Source organism: Eufriesea mexicana, unplaced genomic scaffold (genome assembly GCF_001483705.2).
Source record: "Eufriesea mexicana isolate 0111107269 unplaced genomic scaffold, ASM148370v2 scaffold1532, whole genome shotgun sequence".
Classification (NCBI taxonomy): Eukaryota; Metazoa; Arthropoda; class Insecta; order Hymenoptera; family Apidae; genus Eufriesea; species Eufriesea mexicana.
Window position 1 is genome coordinate 510191 of NW_016909636.1, and position 24402 is coordinate 534592.

At 26.4% G+C, this 24402-nt stretch overlaps 5 protein-coding genes and 1 long non-coding RNA gene across 9 annotated transcripts in view; 5 read left to right on the forward strand and 1 right to left on the reverse strand.

The window, feature by feature from the left end:
* Positions 1–4699, reverse strand: part of Chchd3 (Coiled-coil-helix-coiled-coil-helix domain containing 3) — a 5246-nt gene extending 547 nt beyond the window's left edge. The window contains exons 1-2 of one of the 4 annotated variants that reach the window (XM_017901175.1): positions 4679–4699; positions 1078–1605 (exon numbers count right to left, since the gene is read on the reverse strand). In XM_017901175.1, the coding sequence (XP_017756664.1) occupies positions 1078–1486 (409 nt within the window). In that variant the 5' untranslated portion in view covers positions 1487–1605; positions 4679–4699. Of the gene's footprint in view, positions 1–1077; positions 1606–2092; positions 2113–2291; positions 2312–4463; positions 4503–4678 lie in introns of those variants that run through there. The other 3 variants (XM_017901172.1, XM_017901174.1, XM_017901173.1) reach the window with 3 other exon arrangements.
* Positions 4499–6082, forward strand: LOC108548305 (B-cell receptor-associated protein 31). Its single transcript, XM_017901171.1, has 3 exons — positions 4499–4561; positions 5202–5494; positions 5575–6082. Exons 2-3 carry the CDS (start codon positions 5233–5235, stop codon positions 6003–6005), a joined length of 693 nt encoding a protein of 230 aa, XP_017756660.1. The 5' UTR covers positions 4499–4561; positions 5202–5232; the 3' UTR covers positions 6006–6082.
* A 771-nt stretch (positions 6083–6853) lies between these two features.
* Positions 6854–12978, forward strand: ND-B16.6 (NADH dehydrogenase (ubiquinone) B16.6 subunit). The gene is made up of 3 exons (XM_017901186.1): positions 6854–7018; positions 12287–12437; positions 12676–12978. The coding sequence occupies exons 1-3, from the start codon at positions 6919–6921 to the stop codon at positions 12872–12874; spliced, it is 450 nt and encodes a 149-aa protein (XP_017756675.1). The 5' UTR covers positions 6854–6918; the 3' UTR covers positions 12875–12978.
* Positions 12979–13796: 818 nt separating this feature from the next.
* LOC108548315 (uncharacterized) lies at positions 13797–14364 on the forward strand. The gene is made up of 2 exons (XR_001890256.1): positions 13797–13972; positions 14063–14364. It is a non-coding gene; the product is annotated as an uncharacterized LOC108548315 (long non-coding RNA).
* Positions 14365–17642: 3278 nt separating this feature from the next.
* Positions 17643–21005, forward strand: LOC108548321 (homeobox protein MSX-2). Its single transcript, XM_017901192.1, has 3 exons — positions 17643–18253; positions 18765–19034; positions 20943–21005. Exons 1-3 carry the CDS (start codon positions 17846–17848, stop codon positions 21003–21005), a joined length of 741 nt encoding a protein of 246 aa, XP_017756681.1. The 5' UTR covers positions 17643–17845.
* A 1221-nt stretch (positions 21006–22226) lies between these two features.
* Adss (adenylosuccinate synthetase) overlaps positions 22227–24402 on the forward strand; it is a 41787-nt gene continuing 39611 nt past the window's right edge. Inside the window, exon 1 of the mRNA XM_017901179.1 lies at positions 22227–22508. Within this exon, the coding sequence (XP_017756668.1) occupies positions 22326–22508 (183 nt within the window). The 5' untranslated portion in view covers positions 22227–22325. The remainder of the gene's footprint in view (positions 22509–24402) is intronic.

The window sequence follows — 24402 nt, forward strand, 5'->3', positions numbered from 1 at the left end:
CATATATATATGTAAATACATATATATATATTTATATATAACTTGTATAGAATATTGTTCACAAAAAATATGGATATTTTATACATAGATATAAGTGTATATATATGAGTGTAAATTTATCTATAAAATTGATAAAAAAAAATAAGCATGTACAAAATACTTATATATTTTCAAATAATAGTGATAAATTGCATAATTTGTAATTCATACAATTGTAATCATGTAAAGCAATATCTGTTAAGTTTTTAAAAATAGGTATACATAATACCAATCAATGTTTTTATAATTGTGGAAATGTGACAATAGATCAGGGCCACATTAAATGCAAACTCTGAAGAACAATGCCCTTGTCAACATTTACCAATTTGTACCTTATACTTAGTTACAGTTGTACTACCCGTTAAAAAATGTAAACAAATGCGAATGTTAGTTAATCGCCTATTAACCGCTGTTGCATTTAATATTGTGTAATAGAGACATTGCGTTAATTTTTAGTATGTCCATTGCACAGATTTAGTTTAGACATATCCTATTTTAATTAGAAGTCTAATGATAATAAAAAGATAAGTAAAACAAAAATTGTGATATACAATGTAATTATAATGTAAATTGTAATAAATATAATATAACATTGTGATATAATAATATTACGATTATAATATATATTTCATTAATTGTAACCAACCTAACTAGTTAACTATTCAGTTCCAAAATTTCTTTATTTCGTCAATAGCATAACGTGATAAATCTCTATAGAAAAATTGTAATAATAAGTTAGTATAAAATATAGTGATTATGTTTTTTATTTATTATATATTCTATTCACAGTTTAAAGTCATTATTATTATTATTTCTTAAATTACATTTACTAAATTGTCATTATCACTTTTAGATTAATTTACAAGCTACAATTAAAATAAGATTTTTAAATTCAAAATATAAATAAATTATGAAATAATTATAAATAAAATATGCACATAATTAACAATAATTATAATGATTAATATGAAACTAAATTTTTGTAAGTATAAATATTATAAAGAATATTAAAAAATATAGTAATAACTTCATACATACCATTCATATATAATTGCTCTGTAGCTTTTTTATGTTCTGTGTTAATGATATCGTTAATTTCTGAATATTTTTGTTGCAAATTTTCCAAGCGTTTTTGCCAGTAATTATCTTGTTCAGAAAATTCTTGTTCATTTTGTTGCTGTATTTGAAGAGCACTTAAAGTTAATTGTTGATGATATGTGGGATATCCAGCATTTACCGGTATATCACCACTTTGAGGTAATTGTGAAGTTACAATTTTTTCAGTAGATGGTTTTGTTAAAGTAGCAGATCTTACTTCATTTGTCACATTAGCATTTGTATTATTTATTGTCTGAGCTAATCGTTTTGCAACAGATTCTGATATTGTTATAACACCTAACTCTTCATTATCAATAGTAAGTTTACGAGCACTTTGTCCAGAACCCATAACAGTTGTTTCAATTTGTTTTTAACAAACTCACAAATGATTACTTTTAAATTTTATTATCTCCCGTAGTGCAATATTTTGATGTCATCAACAATCAAATGAAATGTAAAATTTGTTACCTGAAAAATATGTAGTACTAATATAAACAAAATAATTCTTTTCAACACTCTTTAAGTATATAATTAAACTAAACTTTATATATATGTGAATATCTAATGAATATTCAACATAAAATTATATTATTGTAAAATAATTAAATTTAATTGAATATTTTTTTGTTAATCTTAAAATTACATGTTTTATTATTAATTGTCACCAAATTTTTATATACAAACATATTTTTTTATGATCGGAGAAAATAGATTTTTCACAACATGTTTTGTGTTAATGTCATTTTTAATGTTTAATAACAACATGTATATATATATTTTCACATATATTTTTTTCGTTTAGTAACTGAATATAAAGTAATGTCAATGCTTGTATGACAGTGATTATGTGTACGTATATATATATATATATATCTATATATATACATGTATATATACATACATATATATATATATATATATATATATCTTTTTTTATAAACACGAATTTTATTACCATAACCAATATAGCAAATGTTCAAAAAACTATTCATATTTATAAATAAGGTTATCGCAACACCAAAATTTAGAACATAGTACAAATAGATATAATGTTTTATTTATTATTAATGAGGCTCAAACTTTGAGATAACTATTTTTCTTATTTTTTGGCACTCAATAAGAAATATTGTGATTACATATTACAGATATAGTACCGTTCTATCGTTATTAGACTGAAATATTTAAACGTATTCTACTTCTAAACGAGAAAATATGTATCATATACATATCGCCTACGTGAAGTTCAATCGTAAAGGTAAGTTCACAATTTTTCTCAAAACAAAAATTTCGTTTCTTAAAATATATATATGAAAGCATAAAAATGAATTGTTTTCAAATATATTTAAGTCCTTTAAAAATAAATACATAAAAATGATAATTAGCCACCATAACAATATTTTTAAAATTAATTGAATTAAGTCAAATATAAAATATAAAACTTATTATATTTATAAATAATTTATAATAGTAGTACGTATCAAAAAATATATTAAAAATTACAGCTTCTCCTCTTTCTATTTTTCTTTTTTTCCCTCTTTACCTAATCTAAAAATTCTACAATTTGTTGTTATATTTTTATTAAAATTAGATTGTATATAGTATGGATTAAAAGGTTTTAAAGTTTATACTTTTATAACAAAAAATTGATTAAAAAAATTTGACTGTTTGAAGAAAAGTACTATTTATAATGAAAAAAAAGAAATTTATATATTTGTGTTATTTTATAATTATATTAATAATTAAATACTTATACTAATCTTAATAATAAATACTTAAAAATATAATATTGACATACTATTCCGTTATAACTGCTACAAATTTAATTTGTTTTCAAATTTTGCAATGATATAATATTTTCTAAAAATTAATCAGTTTATAATGTTTTTGTATAATCAAATTAATCTCTTATTTATCTTAATTTAATGAATTTATATTTTTTTTTCAAAATTTAAAAGATCAGAAGAAAGTATTTAGAAATATTTAAATAAATAATTATACTGTAAAAAAAATTTATCTTTACATATGAATTTAACAATTTTTCAACTTGATTTTGTAATCAGAAATCTTTTAGTAGATCGTTAAAGATTAATCAAAACGAATTAATTTATTTTAGTCCTTAGAAGTACAAGTATGATATTATATTTTTAATATATTGTAATAGGATATATATATATATATACACACACACACACACACACACATATAATATTAAAATAATATTATTAAAATAATATTAAAAATAATATTAAAAATATTAAAAATACATTACCAAATTATCAAAAATATATCGATTTTGGATTTCGTGAATAAATGAATTGCTATGTTTAAAATATTGGTAATCCTGTTGATGAGTCAAGATAGTTCTACTTCAATTATCAGGTTAGCTTAGTTTTCAAATGTATTAAGTACTAAAATTATTACTGTAAGTATATAAATATTATTTGCGATATATCATGTAAAAAGTCTTTTAAAGGCATAAAATTTGTTTTGAATTGATATTTTTTAGTATTTTTTAGTATATATTTCCAATTTTGGCTATACTATTTTTAATGTCAACTTTTATTATTATGTATAATGTTTCAAAATATCATTATTTACCAAAAAACTACATTGTTATTGAAAATAAATAAAAAATAAGGACAGTTATTCATATTTTACCAAGCTATGTATATATAGGTTATATCTAAATATAGAATGTGGTTAAAGGCGAATTTAGACTTTACACTTTACGTGCGTACCGCAGAAAATAAGTTTGTAGTAGAAAATAAAAAATATTTTCATTTATGTTTTGAACATTAAAATACAGTAGTGAACAAAATAGAAACCAATTTTATTTTTATTGAATTAAATTAATGATTCATTTTTAACGAAGCAGCAGTGACAAAACTTAGTTTGTTCAATAATAAGTGAATTACTTTTCAAATAAGGCTACTCTGTTCTTTAATTAATTGTGTTAACAAAATTTGAAAATATTTTTCCCGTGAAAATATTTAGATATATATCGAAATTATTATATATATATATATTTGCAACAAATCGTGAGAAAGCATATAAATTTGAATTTAATGAATTAGGTATACTTCGGGTAAGTATAAATAATATGAAAATACTAATGAAAATTAGTGAAATAAATTTAATTATTGAGGTAATATTTACAAATATGTAACCAAAATAAATTTTTTGTTTTGTTATAACATATCGCAATATGCGTACATATATAGGGTGATTCGATCGTTAGTGAACTCAAAGGCAGTACTGCTTATTCAGAAGACCTTTATATGTATTTTATATGTATTTGAAATTTTACCATCTACACATGTACATACATTCGTCAGACTACTGTGTAATAAGTATGCAGGTCCTCTGCTGCAAATTTAACTATTAGACGCCGGTATTACTTTGAGCCCACTAGCGAGCGAATTACGTGCGTGCATATATGTACATATAGTTAAAAATAAAATTATTTTAATATACTCTATGATACATTAGTTTGTTTATATCGTAATAATAACAAAAACAATATTGAAAATTTCACAAATACCATTTATTTAAATTAGGTGCTTTTACCAATCTTGTCAGTCACAGATGATATTTACACGGCACTACTAGCTAATTAAATATCGGTTACTTATGAGTTTCACAATATTCAATATCTTGATGATTTCTATGGACAAATCGTTCACTCAATACATCCAAAGCGCAAAAGTGTAAATCGGTTTTAAAAGCAACAAAATTTTCATTAAGAAACTATTTGTATATAAAAAAATGTCAGTTTGTTATATCATTATGTGTATATCTAATTAAATAATTTTTCTTAAGATTTTATTTATTTATTTATGTGTAAATATAAATATAAAATTGTTGTACATTTTCTTTAAATATATTTAGCCAGGTTGCTTAATTAATAATTTACACATTATTAACCTAAAAGATGAACATTTAATTGAAATTTAATATTCATTTTATTAATTTTGCTAACTCATTCTTATATATATTATAGAAAGTCTGATACTATGATAATAATGATAATGAAAATGATAATGTTTCTTCTGATTTTTTTTTAGATATTTGTGTGAATTATAAGATTAAATAAACATGAGCCTACAGTGGTCTTTAATTGCAACATTTCTTTATGTCCAAATGGTTGTAGTATTATTTATGGTATTACCAATAATTTCTCCAAACAAATGGCAAAAAATTCTTAAATCTAAATTTATAAAAACTTTGAGCAATCAAGCATCATTTTTTTTTGTAATGGCAATTGGAATATTAATATTATTCTTTTTGGAGTCTATCAGAGAAGTACGAAAATATTCATCAACTGAACATAAGGACCATTTAGATGCTGAATTGCAAGGTATATGTTTTTTACTTTTATTGAATATAATATTTTGTTCATTTTCATAATTTAATTGTAACATTACTATTTTATTATAGATAATATGAGATTATTTAGAGCACAGCGAAACTTGTATATATGTGGTTTTTCATTGTATTTATGTCTTGTTATACGTCGTCTTGCTATAATAATTTCTACGCAAGCTACATTAATGGCACAAAATGAAGCAGTTATGCGACAAGCAGAATCTGCAACTACAACAGCAAAACGTTTATTGTCACAACAAAAGAATGTTGGAGAAAATGCACAAAATGACTCAAATGAAGCTCATGGTGAAAAAATATTAGAATGGAAAAATCAGATTAAAGAGTTACAAACAAGAAATCAAGAATTGGAGCTTTTACTTAAGAAAGAAAAAAAAGATGTAGAGGCTTTAAAATCACAAGCTCTATCTCTTAGTCAGGAATATGATCGATTAAGTAATGAATATGCTAAATGTCTTGAGAGTGGTGATAAAAAGAGTGATTAAGTTACTTTTATTTCTTATGGTTAAGTTCTAGATTAATTGGGTACTTCTTGATTTTGGTGATATTAATATATGTTAAAAAGGGCTAAGTTAAGTAAATTTAGAACTTCACTCTACTTATTTTTGATTGACATTTTAAAATCATGTATAATTAATTTATATTATATAAACGTAAAATAAGTTACATAATAAAATACCAAATAAACATAATTATTGGTCTAGAAACTCTGTTTGTGTAAATTACTACCAATAATAAAATAGAGGTGATGAAATATATAATACAATGTTTTTATATTCTTATTGAAAAATTTTTATATATGTAAGAAAAACAAAAAAATTAAGTTTCTTTAATAAATTAGTTTTTTTCTGTATATTTAGTTATATGTATAAGTTGTCCTTGTTCTGTGAAAATGTGAAAATTAAATTTAGATAGATCTAAATACTTTCACATTAATGATAATACAAAATACTGAATTTTGATGAAAAATATAACATTAAAATTATACAGAATCTAAAAGTCAATTTATATGTGTATAGAATAAAGAATGAAAAAAATAGCATTCAATAAAAACCGTGATTCTAATTCTATTAATTAAATTAGAAGAACAATTTATTAATATAAAAAAAAGAAATTGTTTAAATTGATTAAATTTTAATGTCATTTATTGAGTTTATCATTTATTTTTATTTTATCATTAATATTTATATAAATGTAACGAGTTATAATTTTACGATATAAAGTTAAATATAAAGAATGTAAGTAATTAAAAAAGTTATAATTTAAGAGTTTGAAAAGTTTTACTTAAATATAATAAAAAAAAATATCTAGAATATTTACTAGGAGTGCTAGTGTTACTTTTGAGGTCATTCAGGAGAAGTGTGCAGTATTCAATTTTGTTAACTTGTTATTTATAGAATGACATCTAATTCCAAACACGGACCTCAAGATTTACCTCCTAAAAATGGATATCCTCCTTTGGATTTCTCTCGAATTCGGGTTAATACTTTTATGAAAGGTATAAATTAACCTTAATCATAATAACCTATAAGGCATGTTTAGTAATCTATTACCTAATATATATTGTAATCTAAAACAAGATTTTTAAAATAATACTAGAATATAATTATCAAAATTATAAGCATAAACAAATAACAATATAGCAATATAGTAATATAGTAAAAATATCAGGTTTATAAGTGCATATATGTCTATACTATGTTTAAAAAATATCATTTTAAGCATTAACCATTAAGCATTAATTATACTAGTCCACACGATTTTTGTTATAGAGCATACTTAATGAATGATTCTTATGTATTTCACAATATTAAATCCAAATCTTTAATCTGTTTTTTTTATAGTATAATGTTTCTTTAAAATTTAATTTTTAATTATGTTCTGAGATAGTTCTATCTCTTGTGTTTTGAATTATTAACAAATTTTGGATAAAAGCTGCTGGATACCCAAACAAAATAATTCTGAAGCCAAATATGCCAAGAAAACAATGAACAATACCTTATATGATATAAAAAGACAGATTGTAGACTAATATAGCTACAAAAAATATATAAGACTTAGTTCAAATTTGAAATAAATTTGAGATAAATTAAAATTTGTAATATTGTGTTAACTAATTCAATGTAGCATATATATCAATCTGCATAATGAAATGATATTTGTTAGACCAAATTGAAGAACTGAAATTTGTAATTAATAATTGATTATATCTCAAAGTATTAATAAAATTACATGGATTGTTATAATATTCACCATTTTTACTGAATTTTTTACTATGTTGTCAAAGTATTGCTGCAAATTTATTCCAATTTTTTAAGCATTTTCTTAACCAAGTATTATTTGCTATATGTTTGCCAGATTAATTTGATTTTTACAAGTTATGTTTAGTATTATAAGATCTTTAGATTAAAATCACTTTTGGTTGCACAAGTTTACTTGAAACGGAACAAAATTGAAGTCATTACCAATACCATTACTGCTCAGATATCCAACGTAGTCTCCATGTACATTGTGTAAAGCTACACCTAAATTAACGATTTGTCATTTTCGATAAAGTTTCAAAAATTATTTCAAAACACAGTTTCAAAGCAAAGAGAAAAAACATTTATCACGTGATAACAAAATGTAATAATAAAAATTGTTAGAGAACTTTGTGTTCAATATAAAATTAAGGACATTTTAATCTTTTACTGTAAAATTATATTTTTTTTTTATCTGTCGATGCATTTTCTTGTTGAAAAAATGTCAAAAGAATGATGATCTCAGGTAAAAAATCAAGTAGAGGTTAAAAGTTATAAATTTTGTGCCAAACTCCCATATACTTGACACAATGTGGCATCATATGTATTTTCATTTATTGCATTAACAATTCAGCGATTAAAAACTTCTGTGTAAAATTAACCCTTTGCACTCAACGATTTTTTGGCTAGAGAAGAGTAGAAAATCAAAGATTCTCTATTAAAAAACTGACGTTACTTTTTTGAGCAGTAAATAAAGAATTATATAATAATGGAATTGTAGAATTATTTGATTTCGATACTTTGCACACTGTTACATTACATTAAATTTGATATATTAATTAATATCGATCTTCCAAATTTTATGAAATGGTGACTGAGGGTCACCTCTCGAGTGCAAAGGGTTAATACCTTACTTAACAGAGTGGAATTATACCCGTTCAACGAGAATTGAACTGAGCTGATGATCGAATATTTCGAGGAAAATTTTCTCTGATCTTATACGCAAAAAGTCTTTGTTTAGAACTTTTAAAAGTCGACCCTAAACAGTCACGTTCAGCAGCTATTTATCGCAGCATCGATTGCTTGACCGTTTTGTTTATATTTCTTATCAATTCTCGTTGAACGGAGTATAGGTTGTCATAGAGAGCATTGGCATAAAGAGAAAATGGAACTATAATATATACAGTCGGCCGCATACGTATTCGTCCACCTATCGCAGTCAGTGTATTTATAGAGAAAAGAAAGTAAAGGTACACGTAAAATTAAAATAAAAAATATAAAAATTAATCTTTATTAATACAAAACAAGCTGATATTTTGTGAAATTCATAGTTACTATACATAATGAAAAATTAAACAAAATATTAGAACTTATCGAAAAATTTGAACGTAAAAGTATCCGTCTATTGATGGCTATGTTAGATAAAATGCATGCAAACGAACATAATAAAGTATGAAACAACTGAATGAAATGCTTGAGACAGTCAGATAGAAAGTATCAAAATGAAGCATAAGAAAAGTGAAACATCTTTATCCGAAAGAGAAGTTATTGTGAAATTGTGGAAAGAAGGAATATCCGAAAGAGAAATTGCAAATATAATGAAAATACTTCGAACTACAATACAATATATATTGAAAAAGTTTAAAGAAGACAAAAGTATTATAAATAAATATAAAGGAAGACCGAAAGTATTAACTAATTGTGATGAAACACACATACTAAGAGCTGTCAAGCAGGATCCCCATACATCCACACCTGAAATATACGAGAAGGTACTATCTCCATTAGGAAATGTAGTAAGTTTAGATACAGTTCAACGCACTTGTTCAGTGCACTTCACAAAGCCGACTTAAAGAGTCGAATTAGCTGTAAGAAACCATTCATTAATGCAATAAATCGGAAGAAGAAACTACACTTCACACAAAATTACATTTCTAAATCATTTTTCAGGATTTTTAAAACGCGTCATTTTTACTGATGAATCGAAATTTTGTGTTTTTGATGCACCTAAGAGAAAAATTTGGAGGAAAATAAATACAGCATATCAAAAAGAAAATTTGATACCAACTGTGAAACACGGAGAGGCGTCACTCATGGTATGGGGTTTTATGTCAGTGGCTGGGGTTGGTGATTATTATATTATAAATGGGATTATGGATCAATGAATGTATTTAAATATATTAAAGCAGCATCTATTACTAAGTGCTGAAAAATTATGTATAAATAGTAATTTTATGCTTCAACAAGATAATGATCCGAAACATAAAGCCAGAATCGTCATGGAATGGATACTATATAATATACCATATTACTTGCAAACACTACCCCAGTCGCCAAATATAAACCCCATTGAGCACTTATGGGCAGAAATAAAAAGAAATTTGCATGAACCGTCACTTAAACATCAAAGTAACAATTTATGGAAGAATGGTATAAAATATACGATTTTACAAACAAATTAGTGAAATCAATGCCCAAGCGTCTAAAAGCTATAATTACGTCTGAGGGGCATCCCACAAAATATTAAACTAATAACTTCAGTTTTATGTAATAATAACTCAATTAATTTGTAAATGGACAAATACTTTTGCGTACAAATTCTTCGACGTATTATGTTATTTTTTCAATTTTTCATTATGTTCAGTAACTACGAATTTCACAAAATGTCAGCTTGTTTTGTATTAATAAAAATTGTTTTCTGTATTTTTTATTTTAATTTTACGTGTACCTTTACTTTCTTTTCCCTGTATATACGCCGACAGCGATAAGTGGACGAATACTTATGCGGCCGACTGTATTTTTCAAGAGAACGGTTGAATTGCGATTCATGATTGCTTTTAATATTTAGAGTTTGATGTTCTATTACTGAAATTTTTGGCGGTTTATGTGTTTTCGGTTATTAATAAAATTAATTAATTCAACTAGTGGTCTATAAAATTGTTTATAATATATAAGTACATTATTTTATCACTCGTTCTAAATACAAAGATTGTACCTTCAGTGTTATAAAGATATATTAAATATTTGATCTTTCTTTATAACTTAATTTCTTTCTTATATTTATTTGTATTGATTTTTATTTTTATTATATATAAATCGCATATGTATTGCTAGTTTTCTAGCAAATAAAATCTGATTTTTATCTGTAGCTTGATCTTATTTCCTTTATATTTATTTTGATTTAAAATTAAACACTTACTATTGTTCTTGTATTTCTTATGAGGAAGATACACCAAATTATTAAGAAGAAAACAAAAGCCAATCTCATAAACTTATATCTCTTTATTATCAATAAATGGAGCAGAAACAATTGGATTTGATCCAATTGTTATTTATATTTAGTTACTCATTATACAGTAATAGTCAGTAATTAGTAGTACAATTGAGGCTGAGAATGAATCTATACGAAAAAGTAAGTCGAAAATATACAATGAAATATTTTCATATGATGCCTAGTTTCAAAGAAAATCGATTTTAAATATTTGTTGCGTGCATTTACCTCTGCTTTTACTTAACAAATCTCGCTGTAAATTATTGTCTTCATTCATATTTATGTTTATTGTACTAGATAATTAAAAATACAAAATAAAATAAAATAATTACTTACGATAAATTTATTATTGAATAAATTACTATGAACTCTTTCTGGTATATTCTACAGTTTTAATTTATCAAACGTTAATCTAATTCTTTTCTTCAGTGCAACATTTCTAACTTCTTGACAGCAGTTGCGTGGACATATTATATCAGTAAAATTATTAAATAATTCAACGATATTTACGATATTTACGACACATTTATAGCAGGTACATACGTACCTCGTGGTGGCGTTAGAGAGTTAAATGGAAAATTGTTTTATGGCTGCCGAAACGCTTCCTGAAACTGTTAAGTTTAGGTAGAGACATTATCAAAATGAAGTTTAATAAGAGAAAATGTTATTTTATTTTTTTAATTCATTTTTTCATGTAGATTCGCTGTCTTCACCCTGTATAGATCGGTAGTTCTATATTAAATAATGGTTAGAGTAGAATTTTTAGTTAGGATACTCAAGATAACATCTTGTTTTTGATTACATAAATGAATAGAATTTAAAAATATTAAACTGAACAAGTTTTTAACACTTGAACTATGAAAGAAATTAAAATGTATTGCTTCAGATATTTTATTTTGACAATGTCTGAAAACATATTACTCCTGTTGACAGAATTAATACTGACTTTTACCTAGATAGAAACAGAATTATATATAGATATTTGTTATTATCGTAACACTATAATTGTTATCATTTGTGTATAATACGTTTAACTACTCGTTATAGGTCGGTAGTTCTAGTGTTAAAAATCATATACATCATATAGATATTCCTGCTCATATAGAGTAATGTGATACACGTAAGAAATAGGTTATATTAATATTTTGTTAATAAATGACATTTTTATAAACAGCAATATTTCCTCCTTACAACTTCAATTTTAGTATTTTCAGATGTTTTTATTTCTATTGTTCAATTAAAAAATAAATTTTAGGTAAATGGGCTCTCGCATTATTTATAGCCACGAATGTGGTGGGAATGCCGCTTTATTTTGAAGGTCAGAAAATTTTAACTAAAAGGAAGATCGCTAAATTAAGTGATGAATTAGCAATATTTCCCATTTTCTTAGCAGAAATGGATAGAAAGTGAGTACAAATTTTTGACTCAAACTTTTTGAACTTAACCGAGCATTATTGTAGTACCTAATTGATTGTACGACTATTATTTTTCTTTTACCAAATATATAATTACTAATTATAATGACATTTCATATATATACTTTTGATATATTACATATATATGATATATAATATGATTTATTTTAGTCACGATTCATTTTTCGAAGTTTTTTATCTTTAGAGTGACAATAATTCTTTGTTATAGTATATTAAGATACATGAAAAAAGCACGAGATATAGAAACTGACGTAATGAAGAATTTCCCAAAATGGGAAGTAGGTACATATTTTGGAAGCAAAAGATATCAAACACTATCAGAAGATACATATGTAACGCCGCCAACAGCCGACTTTTATTTGTTTACGCAAGATTTAATGCCTAGCAGAATGATTTTTGCACGATAAAATGTGTAAAATGATATGTAGGTAAACTTTCTTGCATGAAGGTTTGTAAATTAGTTTGTTATATTAACTAAAATGTAATTAATACAATGCTATTACTGCAAATATATCAGATTATTTATTCCACTATATACCTTTTATGTTGTGTATTATAATTATTAGTATAAACAATATTATATTTTTTTATGATGTATAAATGAGGTAGTTCTATGGAAGAAAAGGTTCTTTTGATCACTGAAATTAATATGTAATACGCTTTGAAAAGAAGGCGGGCAGATTTTAAATAGGACACCGTACAAAAATGAGGTCTCATATCACTTTGTACCATTGACTCTTCGTTAATTGACAGTGGCGACTGTTACAGAGAAAACAATTGATTAGTGGGGTGTATATAGATAAATTTTAGGCGAAGTTCTCGATTAGCTATTCCCTCACCGATTTTGATGATTTTTAAATATATTATAAAGAACCAAATTTTGAACAACCTTTTCTCTGGAAATATTTTCGTTCGGCTTGAGTTTCCGAGATATTAATAAAATTCCTTTCATGCTACAGTAATGCCCACTTTAGTGTCTGCAGTTGAGACCGAATTCGGACGTTTATATGGGGAGGTGTCTTCCTCAAATTCAGTCGAAGGTAGGAGAAAGGATGAATGTGAATATCTGAAACAATGGAGGAAGATCAGTGTTGAGTCCTGTATAACAGTTTATCTCAGTCTCTTAGTACGAGATTCCATTTCCAAGAAAAGATTGTGGTTAGCAAGCAATTCATATGTATAATGGGTGAGCTTTTCAATCAAATTGCTTTAAATCAAACATAATCGATTTCAATGATTTTGAATTTTGCTTGTGTGGCTGACCATCTTACAGGGATGAAGATATTATTATTACTCAAACCTAACTCAATCAATGGATTAAACCAAATCTGTACTTCGTTTAATGAGAACTAACAGAAGGTATAAACTACATATGATGGGTGCATGTTCAGAACAGGATTATAACACCATTTTCTGACCTTTGCACATAAAGAAAGAAGCTAGATTCGCATGCAAGAGCCCTCGCTATGGGTTCTTCATTATTTGTCCCTGAACGTCGACGTTTAGTAAGCACTTCAGCTTCAGCTGTAGCATTGATTACGTTGAGGGAGGGGGTAGTGTCCTTCCCCACGGTTGCTAAAGTCGGTTAATTGCAGGTATTCTTTGTGTTGCTGTGGTGCTGGAAGGGACGAAAGGAAAAGGAAGGGATACGTTTCATCCCGGGCCTGCTAGTGGATTAATCAGTAAGGCTACCTAGCAGGCCCTGTCGTACAAGGCACACGTACAAGCGGAGTCAATTTTGTAGTGTGAATAATTTTTGTAAATATCTCGGAAATTAAGGCCAAACGGCAATTATTGTTCAGATAAAAGTTGTTTAGAATCTCATCCTCTATAACATATTCAAAAATCATAAGGATCGACTTACGTATTCTGCATTTTTTAACAATTTTGTTTTTTGTCAAAAAACTAGTAACTTTTTCAAGCTCCCCCCAACTATATTTCTTATTGAGGCACAAAGAAAGCCTTTTGTGAGAAAAACCGGAAAAAAGGCGCGTTTAGAGCAAAGCCGCTAAACTGCATATTTACCGGAAGTTGTACATGTAGGAAGCGGAGGTTTTACTGTAAACTTTCTCACAGGTCCTCAAACCTCCTTGAAATGAAATTGAAATCAAATGTTTGAAAAAAATGTTTTGTTTATATTTTCTGCCCTTTCTCATTGAACGGAGCATAAATGAATTATATCAAACTTAACTTAATCCACTAATATAGGATGCTCACGCAAATGGGTTAGAGTTGGGTTAATTTTCTTGCAGTGTCTTCGAGGGTCACTGGGGTGGGTCCTATCTTCCTCTGGGGACGAGCTCCTGACAGGGCATGCCGCGGGGTAGTACCAGATGCCCCTGGTACTTTCTGTATGGGTCTAGTAGATAGGAATTTCACATAACCTCGTCCTCTCCCCTAAGGAGCCAGGATATTTTTGAAAGGTTTCTCCCACGTAAAAAGAAAAATACGATAGGTTAATTTTCCTCTTGTCGAGTACAACACCACATCAGCTTGATTAACATGTGAAGAAAATGTATTATCTACATATAAAATGATTAAATACTTGATCTTAATAAATTAAAAGAAGGATATTAAAAAAGGCCATTTTTGGTATCACATAGAAATAAAAAATTCCTTCAGTATCTTTAAGGGCATTTTTCAAGGAACAGAAAATTCTTTTATTACTTTGCCGAGAAATGATGAGAAAGTTGTAAAAAATAAAAAAAAAAAGCATCATGTTTTGTCGACTTCCTTTTCAGTTCTGAGTCAATAATTGGTTATATGGACGATTATATAACAAATATTTAGGGACTATATCGTGAATCTCCGTTCCGTAAATTGGGACAATCTTAATCTAATTGATAACTTTTTTTAATTTTTCGAGCATTAGCAGTTTCTGGGCGGCTCCTTTCAGGGATAGTTGCTGTACATGATCTACTGATAAGCAGATATTGATAGTTCGCTTACACATACATATATGAATAAAATTCAATGTATTTAATAGCAATATTGTGGTAAAAGGGGATAACTATTCCTAGTTATATTTTAAATTTCTTGGTGGAATAAAATAAAAGAGAGCTCGAGGCTTTCTGTGACACGTGCATTACAGTGGACTGCGGAAAAGTGTCGTCCTTCGAACTTGCCAACAAGTTTGCTATACCTCTCCATGACATCAGCCCATTGCATCCTCCAATCTAACTTCGAGGAACCATCCAGCTTATTAATTTTCCTCGAAGCAAAATAGATCCCGATGCAGGGTGATGCCATTTAAAATAAAGATTCTTCTCACAATATTTTTTACTAATAGATGGGAAAATATCACCAATAAAAAAGAAATGATTGCTTGAAATAACGCCATTTACAACAAATTTAAAAATCATCAAAAACATCGCTATTAAGTTGGATTATTAGGTTTAACACATTAATCATCATATCACCTATATTTTGAGAACGATCTTATTTTTTATCTTTGAGGCATTAAAACGACAAAATGCAATAATATTTAATAGAAAAACAAGTTTTTAAGGAGTAATTTGAGATCCTAGTAAACCGAGATTTGTGGTCCCGCAAGAAGCATACTCGATTTACGTTTGCTAGCCAACGTGTTGAATTAAACCAGACTCGTTTACGACAGGGGCCTCTCGCAGTGTTTAGCTTCCCATCACCATCGATTGTAAGAGGCAGGGATAGATTAAAAAGAGACTAATGCTACTTCCCACCACTATAAACTGTCCCGGACACTATGCATCTCCTAAGAACAAATGATAACTGTGTACAGATGATGGAGGCGGAGCTTAGCTTGTCAGGTAATTAGACCACGTATGTAGTAGTGAGCTGCATAAGCTTGCAGCCTAAAGGTCGTTAAAACTTTACTTTTTGAATAAGTTCACCCATTATATACTTAAACTATACGAATTTATCTTAACTCGTCGATATACCCCTTATTTTTCAATTTTGCTGACTTCTAAATATGTTGTAGGTATGAACATTTAGAACAACTTCTTCCTGGATGTTCTTGGAAAGAGAATTTTCCATTACCAATTCGCACCAAATATCGTGGGGAAGAAGATGAAGTAGATTATAAATGTAGAATTAGTATCGAATATTTAATACTTTGTTAGGGATATTAAATTCTTTTGGTGTTATGTATGCGTACATAGAAATCTATCTATTCTGTTTCCTCATTGTATTTCAAATAATGTAAAAATGTCTAAATATTTACGTTTTGCTTTAGTTCTAGTTGTCGGATAATCCTGATACTCAATAGCTTGTAATCATACGACCTTCGTTGTATCCCATCTGCTCTATACAAATTGCTGCGTTAGGGTTGTCTATACGCTCCATTCGGTTCTTTCTTCGCTCCCCACAAGAGTATCAATTACATTGTTATAACAGAACGAGGATCGATATCCCGTGGATAATATGTTTTGGATTATATGATATTTTCAAGAACTACCAGGCTACCAGATAACAGTGTTTGTCATCTAAACTTACAGTAGGCAACAATATGATAGCACATCCTATGACTTTCAATGCTTCTTGAGACCAATATAACGTGTACAAAGTTTACATATGCACACCATAGAAAATATCCCTTCTTTGATAACGTAGGAGAAAATTAAATGCAATTTGTATTCTTCTTTTTAAAAATTTCACCTATTTGTTAGAAAAATGGGCACGACAAAGTGATAGTTCGCGAATATAGAGATTTCTTATGTATTTTCCTGTGCTGAATCTGAATCTAGTCATAAAAATTCCCTGTCACGTTAAATTTAATACATAAATTGATAAAAAGGTATCGATTTTTGTTACATGTATGGAAATCGTCGCCAACCTTCCCTTGTAAGACCAAATTGGTTTATAATCAATGTTTTTTACTTTTAATATTTTTCCTTGACATTCGAGCTTTTAGATTCTTAAAATTTACTTTGATATTGTACAGGAATTTTATATTAATTTCATATATTCGCTTCTCTTTTGTTAGATTCGTGAAATTTTCAATTTACAAATTTTCTATCTCAGTTACCATGATGTAACGTAATTTATCGACACTGAATTCAAAATTCCAAATAAAATCTTCTGTTTATTAACAAATTTGAGCGTTCAATATAGTTACAACTGAGAAAGGAATGCGTAGAGATTAAAAGCAAAGTCGTTTTATGAAATCAACTATAGGAAGTTTCTGAGCGAAAAAATATGGGAAGTCGAAGTTGAAAGTCACTGTATATCGTAACATTGGCCTGCCAAGATAGCATCGTATGTTCAACTATGCGTTTAATTTGAAACCGAACTTCGACAGCCACGGGTTGCTAAAATTTAGGGTGGTCATAGTAGCATGTAATGGAGAGCCATATATAAAGAGGATTTTATTAAGCGACCACAGTTGAAGTTTCGACATGAAGTCGGCCAGTAAACCAAAAGATTTCAGCATTAACAGTATTTTAGCGGATGTATCTTTTCAAAATGACCAGTATAAAAAGGCATCTGTATCTAGCGTGTCGGCAATGTGTCAAAATGATATTCAAAAAGAGAAATATGAAAGGAAATCTGCAACAGCTTTTAAAATTAATGTAGAAGATAAAGTCGGGTTAAATACAAAAAATAACGTGATGTCTGTCAAGAAAGAAACGAATTTTGATATTACTTCGAATAAAATGTATTTAATTAATAACGTTTGCAATAATGATGAAAGTGAAACGAAAAACTACGGGGTGTCTCCTCAACGAAGAAGTGAAGTCGAAGCAGAAGGAAAATACGATCATCATGAACAATGTACATATTTGTTAAATACCGAAGAAAATATTGTTAATCATTTTCACCCAGTTCTTGACACCATTGAAAATTGTACTTCTGACATAAACGTAACTCGTTTAATTATAGTTGAGGGAAAAAATGCGAAAAATAATCGAAATTTATCAGTATTAGTTAAACAAAGAGAATTCAATTTTGACGAGACAAATGAGTTGAAATTAATGAGTCGTACTGAGAAAGAATATGTAATAAATTCAAAATATTTGAAACCCAAAAAAGAATTCGGTGTAAGTTACGAAGAAATAAGTGAACGTTATTGCAATATTAAAGTGAATAAACATGAAAAGAAGATACGAAATTTTGAAAACCAAAAGAAAATGTACAACAAAATTCAAGATAAACAATCAAAAGAGGATAAAGAAAAAGACTTCGGTAACAGTAGAGTTAAATGGTTAAATAATAATTATGGTAATCTGTTGGAAACTGAAAATGGAGGCTCAAAAATTGGTTTGTATAAAAAATTAGAAAAATAAATATTCCACGTTTATTAACCGAAATAAAAAGATAATTAAAATTTTTAACAAAATAGAAAATCTAGAGTCAATGGAGAATATAGTGGAGTTGGAATGGCTTCAATGTACGAGATATAAACCGCCGAAAATTCCTAGGAAATCAGCAGTCGGTAAGAATAAAAGGAAACCAAGTCTTCATCCTCGAATACCATTTTCAACATTTCAACTGGACTTTCTTGAGCAACAGTTTCGAAGCAGTGCTTATCTCTCGAAACAAGACGTATTGAAGATATCAAACGTTTTAAACCTTTCTGCTAATAGGGTATGTACTTTCAGTGTATTATAAATTTGCCAATTTCAATTCTTATACAATTTCATACTGAATTATACTTCTTTAATTTACTTAGTTTACTTAGTTACATTTCTTTCTTTCTTTTTTTTTTTTGAGATTTTATTTTTTCTGCCAAATCGAAATTCTATATCATTGTTCATAATTAGTATCTATTTACTTTACAAATATAATACTTTCGTGTTAGAAATAACCATTTCATGTGTAATTAATATATCCCTATTAAAATGGATACACGTGTACTAAACTACACAGATACTGAAATACATGGGTTGTATCGAAGGTACAATACAAATATAATACAAGGGTTGTACCTTAAAATATACACGAGTTATCATATTTTACATATGTTTATTTTCTTTGTATGATTATTGGTAACAAAATATGTAAATATTAAAATTTTACTTTAGTAATAGATTAATACCACAAACTCTGATTTAAATTAGATTCTAATTAGACAATTCGTATGTGCAACTGAATTCATACAAGGTGAACTGCATACATGAACAAGACGAATTATGTTTCGAACTTGATTAAAGATAAAACAAAATTATAAGAGAAAATATTGAATAGTATACGAAGTATACTCGTTATGTTTTCAAAAATGCACTTAAAAATGAAAATGTTATTTTTTTTAATGGAAATATATCTTTCTTATAACGTACAATTGTTTATCTTTTAATATTTCTTATTTTCAAATCGTAGAAAGAATAAGTTAAAAATGTTGGAATAAAATTTAAAGATTATCTTTCTTAATTTTTGTGAAAGTTATTAGTAATGTAAATAAATTATATGGAAAATATCATACAATTAACAAATTAATATTATATAGTAATGAAAAAAATTAAAGTAATATGTAGAAATATAATATAAGACTATATACTATTATATATCATAAAAGTAACAAAGCATTTTACTTTTTTTATAAATTTATACTTTTCAATAAATTTTTTCATATACAGGGTATCGCGGTTGAGTTATATCACCATTTTTAAGACATTTCCGATAGTGCGATTGAAAAATATTTTCAGGCAAAATTTTTTTAGTGTTAAATGAGCTACATAATTCCATATTACTAGATCTCAAAAAATGCTTTTTACGTCAAAAATTCAAGGTGACCTTGATTTTTTTCAACGATACTATATTTCTTTCATAGAGATAATGTCGAGACGAATTCAATAGTGTATTACACCATAACCTTGAAATGAAATTGAAATGGAAATGTTTATTTCCAAAATACCAAACGTCCCATAACTCGCGGATATTCAAATCATTCGGACACCACTTGCGCTAGTAGAGGTTAAGGTCATTTCAAGGTTATAGTATAATACACTGTTGAATTCGTTTCGACGTCAGCAACAATTCTGTGACATGAAAAATATATAGTGTCATTTAAAAAAGTCGAGGTCACCTTAAATTTTTGACGTAAAAAGCATTTTTTGAGATCTAATAATAAGGTATCATGTAGTCCATCAAACAATAAAAAAATGTCTGAAACATTTTTTAATCTCTGTACCGGAAATACCTTAAAAATGATGATATAACTTAACGCGGACACCCTATACATGCAATAGTTGTTAATTTACTTTCATCCCAATGAAATAATAAGCTGAATGAATTTTATTATGTATAAAAATGTAGTAAACATATTTTATAATTAAGATATTAATTTTAACAAATGTTAAAAAGTTAGTTATTGTTACATTACAGGCTTATAATTCTTTTAAAGTTCTGTTTCTGTTATTTACATTTTAAACTGGATTGATAGCATTTATTTTGATTTCACAGTATGAACATACTTGATATTACTTTGCGCTACTTATTGCAATTTCACAAGTGCATACTTTATATATTTATTGTTAAACTGTCAATCTGTTTCAGATAAAAATTTGGTTTCAAAATCGACGTGCTAGAGAACGACGTGAAATTTGTACTAATGTATAATAAAAAAATATTCTTATTGCATAATTTCTCTTAATAGGTAATATTTATCTTTAAATTGAATAATTTCCCTACTCAAACTAGTATTTTTCTATGATTATTATATCTAATTAATATTTTTCATTCTTTTGATATTATTATATTTTAACATAACTTAAATAAACAATATAATTAACACAGGTAAATATAAAGTATATATTATAAGAAACATTAAGAACATATTTTTACATAATAAAATCATTTAGTCATTAAACAACCATATATAATATATTTAAAATTATATACGAAGTTTTATTTCATTATAAGATCGTAGCTAAATTGCTAATAGATAAATGACATACCTGTAAAATTTCTATTAAAAATTAAATATCTGTACTACACGTTTTCACTGGAAATAGTATAAGTTTATTAAATATTTGACCATTTAATTTACATCCACTATATTATAAATACAATATTTATATAGAGCATTTGGAATAATTAATGTTTCTGAATTTTTTTAAAATATTGATGTATTTAAATATACTATTTTTTATTAGATTATGTTGTTTTGAGAGATATTTTATAGTGTATTAATTGAAATAATATAGTTTTTATATAAAGGAACTAAATCAATAGTAAACAATATCATATAAAAAGTAATGTAAAGATACAAACGGTGCAACTGCTCACAAAACATAAATGTATACATTTGAGGTTATACATATTATATATGTACATGGTATAAAATGGAACAACTTAAAGTGTCATATAATATTATTGTACATACAGTATACTTTATATTATTATTTAACTTAATTAAACTGATTAATATTATATTCATATGTAAATATTACATTTAGGACTTTACGGAAGATATAAAAAAATATTATTTCTATATATGTTCTAATTTTGTACTAAGTTATTTTTGTCATATTCATAAATAGATTTAATAAAATTTTTTGTATTATGAATCACCTTTTCTCTTATTTAATAAATAAATAATGAATTTATTTTAATAGCTAAAATTTGTTTAATAGCTTTATTCATTAATAAAAATTGTTAAATTTTTTTTATTTAATTATAAAGTTATATTTTTGTATGGAAATATTTATGAAATAAAAATTTATGTTATTTTACAATTATCGTATATGAGTTTATTTCGTTTCTATAACTTTTAGTTTTGCTCCCTAGATGTCCTTTCGTTCGATAGAGAAATATAAGTCAGTCAAGTTCTTGTACCAGTCTATGTTTCAGCAGTCGCGCGGTGGTTCCCGAGGTGTGTGCGTTCGCGCGTAATTTGTTCAATTATACGAAAAGTTGCGAATATTTTCATATTCGAAAATGCAACGTTCCATTCAACAAACAAATGGAGATGGTGTGCTCACGACACCTAGGAAAAGACAACGTGTGTTGAATGCTGCAGCCCAAATTACTGTTGTTCTCGGAGCGCAATGGGGCGACGAGGGTAAAGGCAAGGTCGTTGATATGCTTGCTATGAACGCTGACGTCGTCTGCAGGTGTCAGGTGAGTCCGCCATTTTTTCATCATTGTCCGCCTTTTTTCCAACACAAAATACATTTAGATTTTATATAAAATTTACTTTTTATTAAAAAGTTTGACATCTCAGAGTAAATTTTCATTAATTTAATTACAGTACATTAATACGTCTCTTTTTTCACCATTTTATTTTGAATTTACTATTACTTTATATTCTTATTATTTGCTTATTATTTTATTTTAATATTTCTTTTTTATATTTCCGTAATTGAATTTAAGCATTGAGAAGTATGTAAGTTATGAGATTAACACAATGAAATTAATGGATATTTTGTAAACATCATATATTTTTCTATTTATTATTTGTATAACAAGTTTTCTCTTACATTTGTTAGAATCTTGTATTACATTATTTGTTATTTTGTTAGTAATAATTCAAGTTTTTACTTTTTTTCTTTTCTAAATTTATTTATTTACTTATGTGTTCACATACTAGCTCAGAAACTTATTGTTTATAAAATGTTCTATAATTTTTTTTTTAAATTTGTTATGTTAATTAACTTCAAATAATTCTGGCATTAGAAATTTCTGTATTTAGCAAACAGATATGTATGGTATATAAGTATGCATAAAAACCAATATGCATATAAGTATAAATATATATTTAGTAATATATATTATAATACTATTATATAACAACTGTTCAAATTGTCAATGCAATTTGAAAATTGTCTATAATAATATACTGTTAAAGAAATAATGTATTTTATTTTTATATGCAAATGTGAATTTAAATATGCAACTTTGTGTGAATGTATAAGCATAACAATGAATGTAATTTGAATATAATTACTTAATCTGTTCTTTCCTGTATTGGTTTACGTATAATATATGCAAAATAAGTTATAGTTTATAGCTTTTAAGTGGTTTATTCTTAATTATTTTTATTTATTGTATTTATTTTATAAGTGTATCCATTATTAAACATATAAGTGGATATGTGTTTAAGACAAGAAAGTCAGTTTTATATTTCTTTTGCTTAATTTTAAATATGTTTTGATTACTTGTTCTTTTCTGTATTAAATGATATTATGCAGTTACTCAAATTGACACAAGTTTCAGTATGACTACAAATGTAAAAAAAATGTTATTGTTTTCAGTTTGAACTTTTGTCTCCTCAACGACAGATGATAAACTTTATAATTGTATTTTGTGGTTAAATGTCATATCTTAGTTAAACATTTTGTGTTTAAATTCTTATAATAGAAGATGAAATTTTAGTTCATGTAATATATAGTTTAATATCACAAACATGTCATGTATACTAGTTTGATGAAATGGTTACTGTATTGCAATAACTGAAAGTCGGTTATTATTCTATTTGTATTCCATATTTTTGTTATAATCTTTATAATAAAGCTTTAAATGAATTATATTCATATAACATTTCTTTCTTATTTAATTCCATAGAATGTACTGACAAAGTTTGAACATCTCTGGGACACTCTGTATATACTAATGTATAATAGAAATATGTTTTATACAGTAATACATAATACTAATATGTAATATTTTATTTGTTTTGTAAATTAATAATTCTATAATGTGATATTATATTAATTATTATAATATAATTATGTGTATGTTGCATATGTTTGTATTATTGTATTTAGCATGATTCATTTATATTAGATCATGTTTCAAAACTATATTTTCCGACCAGTTTCATTGTGATAACAGTCAGTAAATTATGATTTTAGTCATTCTCTCATTTGTTTTAATCTAATTTCTCTGTAACAGTAAACCACAATATTTTTAAATTACTTAGAGATTTTCATATTAATAATTATTCTTATTAACTTTTTTTTTCATTATAGTAAATATTATAATATAAAGTAATATAATATTATATTAACTGTTA